General features: G+C 43.2%; 1 protein-coding gene across 2 annotated transcripts in view; it reads right to left on the reverse strand.

The window, feature by feature from the left end:
* CACNB4 (calcium voltage-gated channel auxiliary subunit beta 4) overlaps nucleotides 1–18,431 on the reverse strand; it is a 231,032-nt gene that overhangs the window by 15,688 nt on the left and 196,913 nt on the right. For both annotated transcript variants that reach the window (XM_036254358.1, XM_036254357.1), the window contains 5 exons: nucleotides 18,293–18,373; nucleotides 16,962–17,020; nucleotides 9,681–9,790; nucleotides 4,552–4,703; nucleotides 2,780–2,875 (listed from right to left, as the gene is read on the reverse strand). In XM_036254358.1, the coding sequence (XP_036110251.1) occupies nucleotides 2,780–2,875; nucleotides 4,552–4,703; nucleotides 9,681–9,790; nucleotides 16,962–17,020; nucleotides 18,293–18,373 (498 nt within the window). The remainder of the gene's footprint in view (nucleotides 1–2,779; nucleotides 2,876–4,551; nucleotides 4,704–9,680; nucleotides 9,791–16,961; nucleotides 17,021–18,292; nucleotides 18,374–18,431) is intronic.

Genomic DNA, 18,431 nt, shown 5'->3' on the forward strand with positions numbered 1-18,431 from the left:
CAGGAAACCGCCAGCTCTCCATTTCTCCTCCTGGGTTTTGTTTCCCAAAAGCCTAAATCGGTTGGAGAGATTTTGCTAACTCCCTCTGGAGACAAAAGATGGTGGGGGTGCTTTTAGTATAACCAATACAGAGGGGAAGTTCCTTTAATAGCAGCAAGAGGGAAAGAGGAAGACGCCTTCCCTCCCTCAGACAGAGAAGAAAGGAGTTCCCTTCCAATGTCGCAGAGAGGGAGCTATGTGTCTCCTTGCTGTGCCAAGGTCCCTCGCTCCGTATGAGGTCTGATGTAGCAGGGCAGCCCTCCCTGAGGATGACGTGGACCTGAATTGGAACTCTCCCCCCGACTCCCTCAACTTCCTCACCAATCCCACTCTTATGATTTGGGGTCTTTGTTCCGCCCTGGATCAGGATACAGGTGGTGTAAGCATAACTAAATATCCCGCCTGTCCAGTGGGATGGGGGTCAAAATAGAAAATGGACTATTTCTTGCATGGGTAAATTGGAGACCAGGGATTCAGTTACCCTGCACAGAGGTTTGTCAGAGTCAGACAGATCTAGGGTGGAACCTTAGGGCTCATTTACTAATTCCTACCTCCAAAAAGTTTCTTACCCAGGGACTTAGCTGTCTCCTCTAGAAAGTAAGGACAGCGTGATTTACTTGGGCAGTCACAGAGGTGCATGCTCAGACTTCCCCTTGAGGTCGGGCCTGCCTCCAGGAGGGTAGGCGGCAGCCAGACACGGGCTGTTGCGCCTTCAGGACCCACCACGGCGTTGGAGCTGAGGCCATGCTCTCCCAGGCTGCTCCCTGCCAGGGGCTGGGCACAGGCAGAGCCTGGGGCCTGGACATTTCTGCCCAACCTGAGACTCCTCGAGGGAACAGTCTTTTCTCTGGGGATCCCCAGCTATGGGACTGAGATGGTCTCAAGGCTGCACCATAGTCGAAGGCTTCTCCTACCCACTCTCCTTCCTTCCCCTTCTCCTCTCCCAGCAGATCCGAAGGCTCTCCTGCCAGGTACCTTTTCTCTCTCATAGAAATGTTCTCCGATGAATCTGCATTTCTAATTTTATTTAGATCTCTGCTTCCCAGAAGGTGCCAACTGATAAAATTATCTTTATGAGACTGTTCTAAAAATTAGAAACAATAGCATAGTTCCTGGCTGTTGGTAGCTGATCAATAAAGGTTAATGTCCTTCAACCGGGTAACATTTGCTCAGTGCTTTAGTCACACAGTCCCTAGGGAAATGGACTTCATTGGTAGACAAGGTGAGGTTAGGCTTCTTAACACAGCACTCCAGGTTCCAAGCTATCCAAATGATCTGCAGGCAGGCAACCAGGCCCGCGGGCGTGCGTGCGTGTGTGTGTGTGTGTGTGTGTGTGAATAGTTGGTTGGGGTTGTGAGGGAAGAAATTTGGTTTTGGAACCAGATAAATCATAGATCAAATCCTAATTTGGCCCACTGTAAGCATCTAATTATGAAAGGATGCATTATTTCTCTTATTGCCTGTACATCCTTTCATTTGTTCACTAAATATTTATTGTGGGTCTACCATGACAGGAGTTTGAGACACAGCGGTACACCAGACAGGCACAACTCCGCGCAGAGCCCGAGAGGTTGGGCTGGCACAGCACAGGTACATGCAGCAGGGATAACAGAAACACTGAGACAGTGCTTAATATGTGCCAGGCCCTGTCCTAAGAGCTTTGCCACACACGCGCTCATTGAGTCTACACACAAACCCAGTGAGTCCGGCGCATGCTCAAGATTACAGGAGTAGGGATGTGACCCCTAGTGTGCATTAGAGTGGCTCTGAACTCAGGCAGTCTGGCTCCAGAGTTTGTACTTTTTAAAAAAAATCCTCACCCGAGGACATGTTTCGAGAGGGCAGGGGAGGAGGGGGAGGAGAAACATCAATCAGCTGCAGGGATCAAACCCACAACCCAGGTGGGCACCCCAACCGGGAATCAAACCAGCGACCTTTCTGTGCCCCGGACGACGCTTAACCAGCTGAGCCCCTCCAGCGGGGCCAGCGTCTGTCCCTTTAACAGCCTCGCTGTGTTGTCTCTGTGAGCGAACTGAACTGAATTTTAAGCTTCCACAAAACATAAACAATCCTACACAAATATAAATCTAGTGAATCAGATCAGCACAAAAACAGTTATTTCCCTTAGGGACACACAGACACGGAAATAGTAAGTCAGCCAGGCAGGTGTGGACACTGACCAGCCCCTGGTGACCTGCGCAGAAGCAGGGCCCCCCTCACCCCACCCCCACCATTTGCTCGGCGAAGGCACTAGCAGAAAAGCTGCTATAATATGGCTTTTCACCTAACTTGACCCTGACCTCTTCCTCTGCTATAACTACAGGGCTCTTCTAGTTCCAATAAATTCTCAACCAGCAATGTCTTAAATCTCTGATGCCTGTCAGAACTTTCCGGCAGAAAAGGAAAGGAACGTCAAATCAGTATGTCTTCTTTTTGTGCAAATGTGCACAGGACTGGATTAGTAGTTTGCTGGGTATTTGCCAGGTAACCAAGGTAGCAGTCAGGCACCGACACTAAGTTCATGTCCGTGCTACGTGGCAGACCCCAGTTCTGGATGCCCGGGTACTGCCAACACGACAGCATCAGTTTGTTCCAAATGTTTTAGGTTTATGACAACATAGCATCCTCACTATCATTCTAGAATAAAAATGACAATGTTAATATGAAGAAAGAAAAAAAAACCCACCACCCTCTCCTAACTAGTCAAGAATTATTAAAACAAAAAAATGGTTGTACTTACTGGGGGACACTGTGCAAGTTTGTCTGCGGCCACCAGCTGCACATTTAAGTGTTTACTTTGGGACTTTCCTCTAGATTTAATCAACCGCTGTAAAACCTGACAGGGGAAGACATGAATAGGAGATACTGTCAATGAGTTAAAAGAAAACCAAATAAGCCAAGACCCCTTTTTATATTTACAGTCTGTTTAGCACTGAGTTTTAGTAGAGAGAAAATACAATGTGACAAATCATATTAACTCTATAATGACACCGTCCGCTTACACCGACTCTCAGAGTGGATTTGATATGTTCATCCTGTTTTTGCTCCATGTGAGATTTGGTGGGAATTTGAGTTCCCACCCTAGATTTTACCTAGAGATTTCAAAGAGAGCCCTGAAAAAGCAGAGGAACTGATGGGTACCACGTCACTTATATCCAAATTCAGTTGAGGAATATTTTGGTTCACTATCTCAGTGTCAGATAAATATGAGTCATTTAATACATTTGGTCTTTATTGTCACAGATAATCATTGAGGCATCTCGGTTTAATTTTACATTAATAAGATGATTTCATGACGGAAATCTAAGCAAAACATTTGTACTGGTATATTGCCACTTCTAAGCCAGTGATGTGTCTGTCTTTTGGGCACTGCTGTAACTGCATTTTGCCATATACTCTACTCTCTCTTAACTTTTTTTTTATCTTAAACAGGACAGTGATTTCTCAGCATTTATGTCTACCAGAACCCCAGTTCCTGCACTTGTGAACCCCATGGTGACTGAGGGTGACTGGGTTGGGGGATGAGAAGGGTTGAAATCTATTCCGCTGCAGTGAAGGGTACTTAAACCCCCTGCAGTCCCCTTCAAAGACGACTCCGGGTGGTGAAAGCAATTTCAATCCATTCTAACGCTTCCCAGAAGGTCCTGGTGCGGGCAGGATTCACACGCTCGTCCTGCACAGCCAGAGCCAGAGGCAGAGGCCAAGGGCACCCGAAGGGCTGGAGAAAATCACAGCTTCTGTAGGCATCCTCCACCCAGGAGAGGAGACGACTGTTCTGGTTGGAAGTTGAATTGGCATTTACATACTAAAATGAACTCTTGGAGGCACTGAAAAAAAACCTGGTTATTAAGGTAGTACCTCCCAAGGGTACATATTTTATATTAACTTTTTACAACATCAACAGTTTTTAAAAATGAAAGAACACCCAAATCAAAAGTGACCAGTTTGAGGTGGTCTCACTTTGGGTTTTCTCTCCCCTGATGGCATGCAAATCCATGTGCTTAATCACAGAACAACTATATTCCTCGAAGAACCCAACCTAAGCACAAATGTAAGGGTCTGTCATGTTTCCATAAGAGATTTTCCACGGTGATGCCTGACTTTATATGATAAATCTAGATACCTTCCCCAAACTTCGTACTCTCTCAACTGGGGAGAGAATACAGGCGATACAAGAATCAGTATTGCCCAAGAAATTTACCAAAACAGAACCCAGAGTCCCTGAAAAGCCAGAGTTTTCTTTTCCTCACCTTTCTTAATTTTTTGTTTCTATTATATTCTTACATAACTGCCTGGTTGGGGAACCACAACAGAGCGTGAGCTTTTTGAAGGAATGGACTATTTTTTTATTTGCTATCTCAGACTTTCTATAACTTTTAAAAATTGTGGGAATTAAAAACTGTGCTCATTAAAAAGGGTCTAAGCAAGACCTCCTCCTTGCCCACTATCAAAAAAGCACAGAGCGAAAAGAAAGTGAGCTGCTCATCCTTAAACTAGAGATGAGCTCATTACCTTTGGAGATGAGACTTTTACATGAACAATAATTGGTGCTAAAGATGTCTTTATAAGTTGTGCTGGGTGGTTGATGGTGTCTGCGTCAAGAACAACCAGCTGCAAAGATCTTGCCAACTCAAAGATTCTTTCAATTTCACTTTGTACTTCCGCTAAAAGGAGAAATAATAAAAAACAAGTCACGGTTACTTTTATTAGTTAGTTCTTATATTTAAAAATACAGTAGCCCTCCTTCAGATGCTTGTCTACATTGAAAAACAGAACACTTGGAATCAACATATTCTGATCTAACTAAGGATCTTTTCCAAAAAGAGAGAAAGGGGTTGAGTTCTGCATGAAACCAAACAGTTGGTAGAAAATTTGAGATGGCTCTCTTGATTTGCTTCTTACATTCACCCTGATATTTGGCTATTGATATAGCTATGCCATATCTGATTGTTGCTTTGTCTAAAGAACTTGTACTTTAGCTATAGAAGCTGAAACCACATTTAAGAAACTGAGACACATGGACAGAGCAGCATCACATGGAATGCAAATTACAATGAAATATTTCTACCGATGCACAACTTATATATTAATATTTTGTGAATATCTTTTTTAAAAATCCCACAATTCCCCTATTTTGACTGATGTGCACATTTTTGTATCCCTGGTTAAATGTTCTAGGTCTACTCTTATAACTAGTATATTACTAAGTCTTAGTTTAAGTATTAGGGCCAGTGGACTGTTCTGAGGCCTAATTATCTTCAGTGTTATTTTAAAAAACAACAACACTAGACCCATTATAAAACATGGCAATGTGTCTAGATGCAAATCCATTTGGTAGCTGGAATAGTCAAGTTATCCCAACCTGAGTGAATCTGGTCAAATAAAAAACGTAGTTATTGTCAATTTCTAAAGCAACCCAGCTAGTTTTTAAAAAGCAAAATAGGCCTGGCTGGTGTGGCTCAGTGGTTGAGCATCGACCCATGCACCAGGAGGTCACCGGTCTGATGCCCAGTCAGGGCACAAGCCCAGGTTGTGGGCCCAATCCCTAGTGGGGGGCATGCAGGAGGCGGCCAATCGATGTTCTCTCTCATCGATGTTTCTATCTGTCTCTCCCTCTCCCTTCCTTTCTCACTAAAATCAATAAAGGAAAGAAAAAAAAAGCAAAACAGGTTATCCATAAAAACATAATGTGGCTTTCTGAGACATAAATAATCTTTTAAATATATATTTTATAAATCATTTGACTTATTGAGTCACGTCTAAATGAGACTTATTTTCAGAGAGATGGTCTTGTTTTGCTTTTTACCTTTTATTTTGATCTACAGGTGTGACCTAACAATGTTGTAATCTCATCACAATTATACAGAGTAGACATAGCCAGCTCATTTAAATTACTTCAAAGCTGGCCTTAGAAAAGTTGGTGTTGCTCTAAGTCTTCCCACTGAAAAGGGTTTGTACCAGAATCCCATGATTTGTTTTGTTTATCTAGCATAAATTCAAGTTCATGTCACGCACTAAAAAGTTCTCCCTTCTATAATCAAATGGATTGAGAGGGTGTGTGGAGTCAGGGATGCTCAAAACTGTCATGTAACTCGATTTTCTTGGGCTTTGCCTAATAGCATGAATTTTTTACTTCCCACAAAATCACCGATGCATCATCTATATTTGAAGTGTGACTTTAAACAGTAACATTATTACCATTTTTCATATCATCTAATACCTACAGCTTGAAATATTTCACGTTGCTTTGAAAGGTAACTAGCTTTCAGATATTAATAAGAATTTGGACAATTGGGCTTATTTGCAAAATTTTTCTGAAATTGCATTCTACATTTGTCATAGTAATAATACCATACCTGTCTTTTTTTCTCACATCAGTTTTTTTTTTTTAAAGATCTTTCTTATGAGAGAAGCTTAAAATATAAACTTTATTTTTATTGTAGTAAACTTCAGCCTCAGGCTGTTGGAGCATGTCCTTCCTTCATTTCATTCATTAAACTGCCGCTGGTTTAATGTTAACTCCTAGTCAGGACTAGGCTAGAACAAGTCTATATTGCTTTAAGCCTCAAGTTTCAAATCTGACTGCAATATTTTCTGAAGTAGCCAAAAGGTGGTGGTACAGATTGGACTGCTCTGGGACCAAGGACCCTTGAGGCACTCTGAGTCCACCTCTGTGTAATACCTCAGACCCACCTGAGCGGGTTTCCTCTGACAGGTGCAGGAGGGCAGGACACCTACTGCTTAACCAACACAAACTCTTGGGCACTGGGCACTCTGGTGTGAGCAGAGAGGTGCTCAGGCACTGCCAGCCAGGAGGCTAGAGAGTCATGCTCTGTACTGCAGTAGGTCCCATATTCAGATAATATGCATACAGAATGCAATAAATAACATATATGTGTGAGGAAGAGAAAGACGTATTTATCTACATAGCTAATTTTCTTAAGGAAAAACTTTAACCAAATCCAACAACCTTGACTGCTCAGGCTGATTCTCAGAGGAGATCCAATGGAAGTTTCCTCATGATTGTGTTTCAGACAAATGAGAAGTCATGGACTATGATGCTGGAGGGACATTAATGAACGTGCTTATAATGTGACCATGACTGATCTGGGCCCATCTCCCTTCAGTCTGTCTATCCTTTGTGATCTTGTTTATATCCAAATGCTTAAAATACTTCAGTGGCTCCTTAGGGCTCAAAGCCACATTTCCCAAAGTAAGTACTCTGGAAGAGTACTCCGCTAAGATATCCTATGGCAAAAGGTTTTCTGTAAGAGAAATACTGCATACTATAACAGTTTCCCTTGGAATTTCAAATGTGCATTACCTCTGTATCTTAACAGCTCTAAGTAGTCTTGCAGTCAAGAAAACCACCAGTTGTCTAATCCACAATTTCCAAATTTATTTGACCATAGAAAACATTTTGGATGTAACAAGTATTTAGTGTCTTTTAAAATGAACATTTGTTGTGGGATCTATTCTGCAGAACTCTTTAGTAAGGTGTATAGAGATGTCTTCTCAGACATCTCTTACTCCCTACCCTTCTTTCTTTATAGCCCTAGCTCTTTGCTCCTAATTCCCTTATCAAACAGTATTTCAAACATCTGTTTCTTCTTTCTGTTGGCTCATGTGTGTGATACTTTGTCTTAGTCACCTTTGCACTTCCCAAGTCTGGTGTAATTAATGGCACATAACAGGTGTTCAGTAAACATTTGATGAAGGAATCTGCAAGTGTGCATTAACAAGCAAGCAAATGGATGTAAGTGGCTCACATAGTGATTATTATAACAGATTGACATTCAATTAGCTCCCTGTTTATGGAGCATGAATTTACAGAGTAAAAGGGAAAAACAGGGAGCTGACATGTACCTTGTTTCTTTCTCAATATTTACACTAACTGCACCCCACCCACTCCACTGACTGACAACAGGTGACTAGATTACACCAATGAGTTCAAAGAATACTCATGAAACCTTGGCTGGTACATATGTTTAGAGTCAGGCAACCTAGCTGATGCTTTCAAGTGTCTGTTAGTCTCCACTTACACATCGGAGGAAGTCAAAGTCACGGTGAGGAGTGAGAGGAGATGAAAGACAGAACAGAGAACAGGTGCTTGCTTTGAAATCTTCAACCTAATTTGGCATCCTTGTCACCCATATTTGGCTTTAGCCAGTTACCTAATCTGATTCACCATCATCAACTCTGTCATCATCACTTTCTCAAGGTGACAAGATGTGCCTTTAAAAGCCTTTCATTCTGTATGTGGAAGGCTCTAAATACAGGACTAAAATCCAACAACTAAAAACCCCTGATGTCTGGGATTTTGCACTCACAAGTGCTAACACCTGTTTCATTTGGTAAATTCAGCATTCTTTCACAAAGCAACCATCGAACAAACATTTACTGATCAATTACCATGTGCCATTCTATGCCAGGAATACAGAGCTGATACTTTGTGGCCTCTTTCCAACCTGCTCAGTTCTTCCCAGCCTTCAGTGAATTCTTTTATTTATTTTTTAATGTTTTAATCTTTTTAGAGAGAGAGGAAGGGATACAGAGATAGAAATATCAATGTGAGAAACAGCGATTGGCTGCCTCCTACACGCCCCCTGCTGGGGATCAAGACTGCAACCAGGGCGTGTGCCCTGACCAGGGATGGAACTGGGACTTCTCAGTCCATGGGACAATGCTCAATCCACTGAGCCACACCAGCAGGGCAACGCATTCTTGATGTGCTGTTTGGGCATGCGGACTATCTTGAAACTTCATTTTTAGTTTTCAATCATCTATAGAGCTGACTTCAGTAGTTAAAAAAAAAAGTAGTGGCATAGAAGACCCCTATCGACCTACACAGAAGAGGGCACTAAGACAAGTTGCCCTCAGAAGGCAAATGCAAAGGAAAACTCCCAGAAAGCTATGAGTGGACTACAGCAGCTTGGCAGTCCTAGGAACCACAGACAGACCTTTGCCACGAATGCTGTGATTCACCAGCAGCAGGGACTTGCTTCTGTGGACCGTGACTCCGGCCTCCACCACCTGCACATACAGGGCTTGATGGCGCTAACCACACACAGCATTTTCTTTTCATTGCCATCATGGTAAATTTCAAGATGTTTTCTCACTGGTGCTCCGGGAAAGACATGTTTAAACTCCCTGCATGTTATTAATGTGGCTACTATTTCCACTTAGAGATACTACTGTTCTGGGTACTAGCAGTTGGCAGCAGAAGCAACGGTAACACCACGATCTCGCTTTCTTCTAAAGACTTGAGAAAGCTGAACATCTCATTTCCTTTCGTGTCAGCTGTGACTCAGGCATGACAGACATCATTAGCCACATTCAGAAACTTGGGTGAAGTGGAGATGAGTGGTTTCCCATGGCTAGGCAGTAACACACTGGGAGGGCCCCTTGGGGACTCTCCCCACCAGACCACGGATTAGCTAACTGACTAGAGCTGAGGGGAGGCGGCTCCGGCTGCGGCAGGATGCTGCTCCCTTCTCTGGGGTGGAGAGCGTTCCCTCCAGTTAATCGGTGCTTCCCCATTCCGAATGGGGAGCAGATCGGAAAAGCCACTCCCAAACGCAGCACGTGTCATCCCCATCCGAAAGCACAGCTTGCAGAAGTACCACATTGGAACATCTTACCTAGGCTGGACCGAGTGTTGGAACGTTCGATTATTGCTCTCTTGCTGGGGTTATTTAGGACAGACCTCTTAGCGAGAGAAATGTCAGCTGTCACTCTCGTTATCGATATCCTATCAACAGGAACACAGAACAAAACAAGCCGGTAACGATGTTATAGGGCTCTCCAAGTGATTTATAACCACAGCACTTAATAACCACTTTACATACTACAGTGCAACCACAGTATAATAAACATTGGCCACAAGTATTTTAAACAGGCTTTGGCTAGTATTAAAACACAAGCAGAGCTGAATATAGGAAGGTTTTGGCTATTTAACAACGACAAAAAAAATTATTGCAGTAAAATTGCAGCTCCTTCCCCACTGGCGTCCGCCTTGTTGAAGTCTCTTTAATGCACATCATACCAGGAGGGAATCAAAACATATGAATAAACCATGCTCTTTCTAGGAAGCAGCAATACCATTTCCCTACCATTCCCAGTCGAGCTGCTCTTGAACACGACCTTCAAAAAACGATATATGCTTGCCCTGGCTGGTTTGGCTCAGTGGTTAGAGCATCGGCCCGCAGACCAGTGAGTCCCGGGTTCGGTTCCCGCTAAGGGCACGTTTGTCCCCGGCCCTGGTTACGGTAGTGTGGGTGGCAACCACTCGATGTGTCTCTCTCACGTGGATGTTTCTCTCTCTCTCTTCCTCCTTCTCTCCCTCCTGCTCTCTCTAAAGATAAATGCAAAAATGTCCTCAGATGAGGATAAAAACAAAACAAAACAAAAAACTACAGATGCTCTGCCCTGGCATAATAATGCTGCTGGCCAAGGGGAAATCCTCCTCCTCTTGACCATCCAGGACAATTAACTAGTTGTAACTATGTGGCATTCCTGGTGCTCAACAGTTAATTCAGGATACATGAAGCATTTCTCCACAAGCCCAAAGGAAGGTTTTCTAAGAGTATGAACAATATGATCTCGTTTATGCAGGCACAAGATTCTTCAGCATACTTGCATATGACTTTGTACATGTATGGTGGGCAGCCATACAAAGGCAATGTGAGGATTGTGACAGGTTTCGTTTTGTTTTTGTTTTTGTTTTTAAAGGTAGGAAGTATTCTGCAGTCACACAGGAGGATAAAGCAAAGACATGGCAAGTGAAGAGAGAGGGGTCTACTTGCACATGATTATCAAATGAGAATCTCTGGAACGTACAATTTTAAAATTCTTTAAAATGAACCAGGATTGAGCAACTTCAGACTAGTATCTACCTGTAGAATGCAAGAAGGCCTCTCTAACAGTTACTGCCACCATGGACCTTTCTCCATTCTTAGCTTCACAACTTGGCAGGGTTCCAGGAAGGAGACAGGGAGAGGAGCACCCCTTCCCCTGTACACCAGTTAGCACAGCCGCTCCCCTTCCTTTCAAACTCCTCCGGAGTTGGAGCGCGGAAGAGGTGCAGTTATTAACAATTACTGAGGCCTGTGTCAGTCACACCTGTTTTGGGACAACACTATCAGCACTCCCAGGAGACTCTTCGCCTGCCTTCAGCAACCCGAAGCTTTGGGGAGAATTAAAAATATTCCATTTAACAAATGGTTGGAAGTCGCTCCTTGAAAGTAACAGACTGTGCAAAAATTCTGGTGCCCTTTGAAAGCAAAGTACCCCTTGCTTGTGCCATTATATTTATATGCACTAGAGATGGTCAGGAAGTTTAAATTTTTGAATATTTAGGTCCTAATAAAGTGCTTGCGGCATCTTCACATTGTCTTCTGCAGAAACCGAGAGTTTTGTGAAACACCTGTGGGGCCACTGAGAACCTAGGGAGGCTGAGTGGCGGGCGTGGCTTTCCACAGTCAACGACAGGCAAACACCTCTGTATGTCCATTTTCTACGCTGGTGCGTTCTCTAGGATTTCACTGTAAAGAGCTGTTCAACTGCTGAATGACATTGGGAAACACCGGTCAAGTAATATTTCTTCATTTCACCAAGAAGAAGAACTGAGACTCAGAGAGGAAGCTGCCCACGGTTAGTCAGAGGCTACGACGGTGTAAAGCTCAGGCCCCCGGCCACCAGGTCAGCACTTAGCCACCTGACGTACAACTCTGAGTTTCAGTTTTCTTCTCCGGCGGCCCCAGTTCTCCAGGTATGAGCCACCAGGCCAAGCGCAGGTGCCAGTCAGTCCTGGCCGGGAGCTGAGAGATGGTCAGGATTTATTCAGGTTAACGTCAGGTGAACCCCACCTCTGAGCTCCCGCTCCTCAGGTGGCCACTTCAACTTGAGGCATGACATCTCCCAGGCGGTCCTCGGGGTCATAGCTTCTTTAATTGACAGAACAGGGCTTGCTTGTTTATTATTATTTTTTCTTTCTGTTTTTTGTTTGTTGTTTTAAGAATGAAGTTGCTGGTTAGAAACTTACAATGAAGTTCCAGAGCAATTCGAATATATGACTGGAGACAAGGGGGATGGTTGAGGGACAGGATCCAACATTGTAGAAGAATTATTTTTGGAGGGCCCAAAGAATCTATTCTGCTTAGGTGAAAATAAAACTTTCTAGTTCCATACAAACCAAATAGTGACCTTTGGTTCTTAAGAATTCCAGGGATTATCAACAGAGGCACACTTTTATTTTTTCTGGGTTATAAACATTTTTACAAAGCCATTTTAAAACACATCCAAACTTTTACCAAACACACACACACACACACGCATACACAAGCTGCTTCATATATTCCCCAAACAGGAAAAGGTGTGGACAATAAAAGGTTTTATTTGTTAATAAAATGCCAGCTAATTTTTAGTACAAATCATTTCTTAATAAAAGTGTACATGCATGAAAGACCTCAGGAGAGGATAGACACAGCCCAGGAAACTTTTAGTAAGACAAGGCAGAAGTATTTTTTATTTCTAGGCTATGATGCTGTTGGTATATTAATTTTTTTAAGTCCTAGTATTAATAGAGAAAAAGTGTCCCAAAGAACAGACTATGCACTGTCAAGACATCAGGGATGGAAGGCATACATAGACCTGAGTATTCTTCCCGAATCTTTCTCTTGCTGGTTGCATGACCATGAACTGGTCATGCCCTGATGTGAGCCTCAGTATTGCGATCAATAGAATGGGGATAGTGGCTTTGGCAAACTATCGCACGGGACTATCATTAGAAAACAAGGTGATATATAAAAAAGTGTTTCCTTAAATAATTACTCATAGTGTCCTATATTGATAGGCACATATATAATGTATATTTAAGACTTGAAAAAGACAGTTTCTTTATATCCTATCCTCAAAAGTTAGCAATCTACCATGAACTCTCCCAGCTCCAGTCTGTGATATTTACATACTTTGAAGGTGGGAGAATCCGGGCGGACATGTAATCAAAACCTGCTCATTTAAGTATTCATGTTTGGCATGAGAGTGCTCAATTCTTTCTAGTGTTTGTCCTGATGAGTCTGCATTTGGAGAGAGTGGCGGGAGGAGACTTGAGGGAATGACACTGGGTAGGAAGCAGAAGGTAAGGCGCAGTTCTTTTCCATCTGTTGATTGCAACTACGAGTTGTTTTCATTCTTCCGTGGCCGGCTACTCTGTGATAGCACCAATTGTTCCCATTTCCTCTGGCAGATCAATGCTCTCCTTCGGGTCTCCCCACTTTGTATTCTCAGCCTCTTTTTTCCTTCGATTCTGTCTCAAATCCTTTTGTGGTTGTTGTTCCTTCTTTAAGTGTTCCTGGGCTAATAACTTTCTCTTGCCTTAGATCTTATCTGTACAAATTACATGATGTTCATTTAGGATTTTTGGCCACGATCGTGTCGATTACAAAGTCTCCAATAACATAGAGCTGATCTGATCCAGCTGTCAACAAGCTTACAACTTAATTGGGATCTGAAATAATTAGCCTAGGTCAACAAATTGCAATTAGTTTGACTGCTTGTTGTTCAGCCTATGAATGATAGATTCAACCAGCTGGACAAACCTCCTCCCAAAGGACGATCCCCAGTGCAGGTCTGTGGTGGGAAATGAAGAGCGCAGGGCCCCTGGAACAGATTGCGGGGCTCACTTAGTTTATGATCTGTGCACAGGAATGGCACTGCGTGTGGCTATCCACACCTCCAGGTATCCCTCAGGAACTATTCCATAAGGTGCTTTTCATTTTTCTTACATGCAGTACAGTTAGACCCTACAATAGCAGTCATAGCAAATACATGTATAATAAGTAAGCTCTAAACTGACTCCAATAATTTCTAAGTTATCAAAAAAGGCAAGCATATGATTCTGTCATAGTCAAGCTATTGGACTTGAATCCAATTTGTTGAATTATTTTCCAACCAAGACCTGAAAAACTGTTTTGGAGAAGGAATCCTCTGAGCCAGTGGATCCCTTTTTGGCTCTTTGTGAAAAATAAGCCTTTCTCCTGATGATTTTGTGTAACCTCCTACATTTGTAGCCTGTGAAACAGAATAGGTTTCCAGTAGAACATATTGTGTCACTGTGCTAATGCCTTCTGTGTAATTGTTCTCTTGGCTGGTTTCAATGAAAGACGATGTGTTGTTTTCGCTCCTTTTATTAATTGGTAAAACATAATGCAGCAGATTGTCATAGCTCAAAATGTAAGGACAGGCATGTCATAGTCAGTGTGAAGCTACAAGCAAATCTCTTCTTCCTTATTAAAGTCTCCAAATCCACTCAACCAACAGAGCCAGTATTGTTTCTCTGCTTCACTGGCCTTTTATTATTTGAAAGCAAGTCCACTCACCTACTCCCACCTTTAATATCTTTCTCCAACTCTGCCGTACATGAGATCTCTCTGGGGCTGAGTCACTTTCTCCAGCCATCACTTTTGCTGCTGTTGGATTTGCCCTCAGATCTTCAGCTCCTCTGCTGTGTCATCAGACCCCATGGAACACTTGGCATTGACATTTTAATTCTATTTCTAACACCATCTTCAACAGTGTGTGTAAGTGCTTGATGCCGACACCTCTCCCTGATTCAAAACAAACCTCTGCTGGTACTATCCAATGCATTTCCTCTTTCTGGGCCTCAGCATTGAGGTAGAACCTCGGATTCTTCACTCTTGAAAGCCATAATTAAGTCACTCATTTTCTCTTTGCTAAATTATAATAATTCTTTTCTTTTTTCCACAGGTCCTGCATTTCAAACCTTTAACATTGTTGTTTATAAGGATGCTCTATGGGGACCCGAACAACCTAACACAAATGTAGACTGTGTGATGGGATGGGATCTGTTCAGCTCAGGGCTGTGATGAGGCCACAAGAAGAGGTACTGCTCAGCTCTTCCTGAGGTAAAGGCACCACAGTTTACAACCACGCGATCCAAGCACAGCTGAAGGACAAGTGCACGTGCAAACAAGAACATGGAAAACTGGCCGTGCATGTCAACTGCCTTCAGCCCACGAAGGGCTGCGTCGGGGTAGAGGTATGGCCCAGATCGTCAGAGGGCAGAACCAACACTAGTACTATTAAGTTCAAGTCAGAGCCCAGCCGCTGCTTTGCGATGCTTTCTTAGGAAACAAATTCCCAATAGCCAGCGGTTTTCAAAAAGAAGCAGGTTAGTGGTTGTTAAAGAAAACAGATTAGAATAAAATATCTTTTACATTTTCCTCTGATTTCAATATTCTTGTATTCAGTGCTAGTCACTTGTTTACTTTGTAACTACTAAAGTCTTCTTCTTACTGTTATTATTATATAAAGAGGGGAATAGGATAAACCCATACTTATAGCTCTTTGGGTCCACTAAATCAATGTGGCACATAATTATTTGTTCAACTATATATGTATCCTCTTCCTCCTGGGCACATAGACTATATATTTCCCAGCCTTTCTTGCAATTAAGTGTGGCCACGTGATCAAGTTTAACCAATGAATTGTGAGAATCACTGTGCGTCACTTCCAGGCTGGACCGCTCCTCTCTCTACCTGGTGACTGGAGAGCCAATTGCAGGCCTCAAATGATGGGTGGAACACACTTTCTGCCCAGTCCTCCCCTCCCCCCACTCTCCTCTGTCTTCCAGCGGAGGAACATCTGCCTAAGACTGTTAAATGAGCAACAACAAGCTTCCATTGTGTTTGAATCATTATACACTTTGGGAACAATTCATTAAAGCACCCCAGCCTATACAAACGTACTTAGCCATTCACATAATTGCACTGAAGCATTCTGATTGCTTGAACTAAAATCTCAATTACTGGAACTAAAATCTCAGTTTATTTTCTTTGCATATAGTCCCAGAAATGAATGACTATTTTTAACATAATTATCCAGGAGGTTTTTCTTTTGACAAACATACACAATTTGTACTTAAAGCATGATAATGTTTTCTTTTTTCTTAAAATACCATATTTATTACATTATTTGGTAAGTTGGTTGCATTAACCATACTTTTTATTAAATGCTATATAGGTTTTCTTTAATTCTAATAAGTCCTCAGGTATTCGCAGGTGGTTATTTTTACGTGGAGTGCTTTCTGCATCGTGAAAGGCTTAGCACTTAGTATGAACTTGTCACCATTTCCATGAAAAACATAGAAACTCTTTCTAGACATTTGCCACAAAACTTAAATGGTAAAATTATCTGATGGCTAAAGACTGAGCCATGTTCATAATGGGTCATAGTAGGATACATACAAAATAGACTAATAAAATAACAAGGTAATTTCTAGTAAAATAAACCCTGAGCTAAACATCCAAAGAAATGCCATTCCCTACAAAACAGTTGCTTTGAGAGGCTTATGATGAAAACATTTCTTGCACTCTTCTTCTGAGCAAGCTGAGTACTTTGTTATCTTCATCTGATACATACAGACACATGTGTTAATTCCCAGTGTGCCATCATATGCATCAGAATTATTCTATATTTTATTTTATTTATTTATTTATTTTTGTGGTACGTGCTCCTAGCAGGAACTGAACCCGGGACACTCTGGTCCGCAGGCCGACGCTCAACCGCTGAGCCAAACTGGCCAGGGCTATATTTTAAATGAATAATTTTCATAAAACAAGTTTGGTATGGATTCACCAACAACTAAGAAAATCAAGACAAATATATTCATTTAAATAAAACAAATGGACCAGTTTCCTTCTGCAAGTCCTTTTTCCCCTGGGGATTCAATGCTATGCTTCGTAATTCCATATTTTCAGAGCTCTTTCATTGCATTCTTCCCTGACTACTGAGTTAACTTTTAATTATTACAGATTTTCTGAAATTGCTGGAAACGCAGATCCACACATCAATCCACCATACATGTTTGATTAAAGGAAAATAAAAATATCTATATGTCTCACCTCCCATCAAACCTGTGCTTCAGGAAATCAAAGAGGGCTTTCTGCATCATGTCTGTTACCTTTGCAGAGGTGAGAAAAAAAGAATGAGGCAAACACACGCACAGAGAAAGAAGTCAAGAGTAAGAGAGGCAGAAGGGAAGGGCACTGTGGTTGAGCAAAGACCTGCCACAGCCAGTCCTCTCCGAGGGGTAAGTTGCTGCACCAGGTGTTCTCATTCTTAGCCACCCGCAGTTACTGCAACTCCCCCCTTGGTTCTCCTCCAGGGTGTGGAGGAGTAATCCAGCAACAGTCATCAGACCCCAGTCCTCTTCCCTTAAGAGGGTTTAGAAGTGCCCCCAGGGACCACCACAGGCTGCTCTGCACACAGGTGCTGCCTGTCCTCGCCACACCTGAGTGGTGCTGGCCTCCAGCGGGGAGCAGCTAGGCCCCCTCAGGCCAGCCGGGACCCAGCAGCCCTGCTGGTCTGTGCAGGTTGGTAGAAATGCTGTGCCCAGGGCTGGGTTTCTGTAGATCACTCTCCTGTTCTTCCTCTGACAGTACCCACTGAGGGGTGGGGGAAGGGACAGGGACAGGAAGGGGGAAGGAGACAAAGAGATGGGATTCTTACATCTGCCTCAAAGAAACTGATTAATTCATTCAAGGAATGTGTGCTGAGTGCCTACCAGGGGCCAGATATTGTCCTAGCTCAGCGGGAATGGTGCCCTGGAGGTTGCCCACCTTCTGGCTGTAATGTCCACCTATTATCTGTGCTAGAACAAAGTCAAAATGGCAACACCTGCAGTGCAGTGCATCTAAGGCTTCACTCTTTCCTTCCAGTGTGGTATTGGGAAGCAGTTACTAGTACACTTAGTGAATTATTTTCCTTCTATAGGTCCTTTAAAATAAATACACAGAGAAACACTCGGTGGATGATGCCATGGACTTGAGCCCCAGCAGGGAGAGATTTGAGGGTTTCGGTTTGCTGGCAGAGCCTATACATCCCCTTGTGCTGTTAACAGTAGTCTATTATTTCTAATGATAAGGGGAACGGTTGAGACAAAGTCCTTTTTCTTGAATGTGTTACAGAGCAAACCTTCTAACAGAACTTCCCATTCTCAGTGTTTTGAGGGAGATAGTTATTTCTAAACAAGGTAATACCTAACGGTGAGAAGGGTGTCGGGAGAAAGAGCGAGGGCCACAGCGGCCCCCTGCCCCGCCCCACCCGCCTCCGCACGCTGACAGGTGGCTTCCATGGGCACCCATCTGTCAGCAGGCCCTGGGGACCCAGCTCCCAGTGGCCGTCTCCTAGATTCGTGATCAAGAACCGAAGCATCCCAGGCTGGTGTCTGTACCTCATAACCCTTCAATGACGGCCCCACTAACACCACCGGACGCATGGACGGCACAACGTCGTAAGGAGGAATGTGCTCCGTCTGAAAGAGAGGATGTGACACGTGTGACCAGGTGAGGATGAGTACAGCTCCGCAACAG

This window comes from Molossus molossus, unplaced genomic scaffold (genome assembly GCF_014108415.1).
Source record: "Molossus molossus isolate mMolMol1 unplaced genomic scaffold, mMolMol1.p scaffold_m16_p_11, whole genome shotgun sequence".
NCBI classification, from domain to species: domain Eukaryota; kingdom Metazoa; phylum Chordata; class Mammalia; order Chiroptera; family Molossidae; genus Molossus; species Molossus molossus.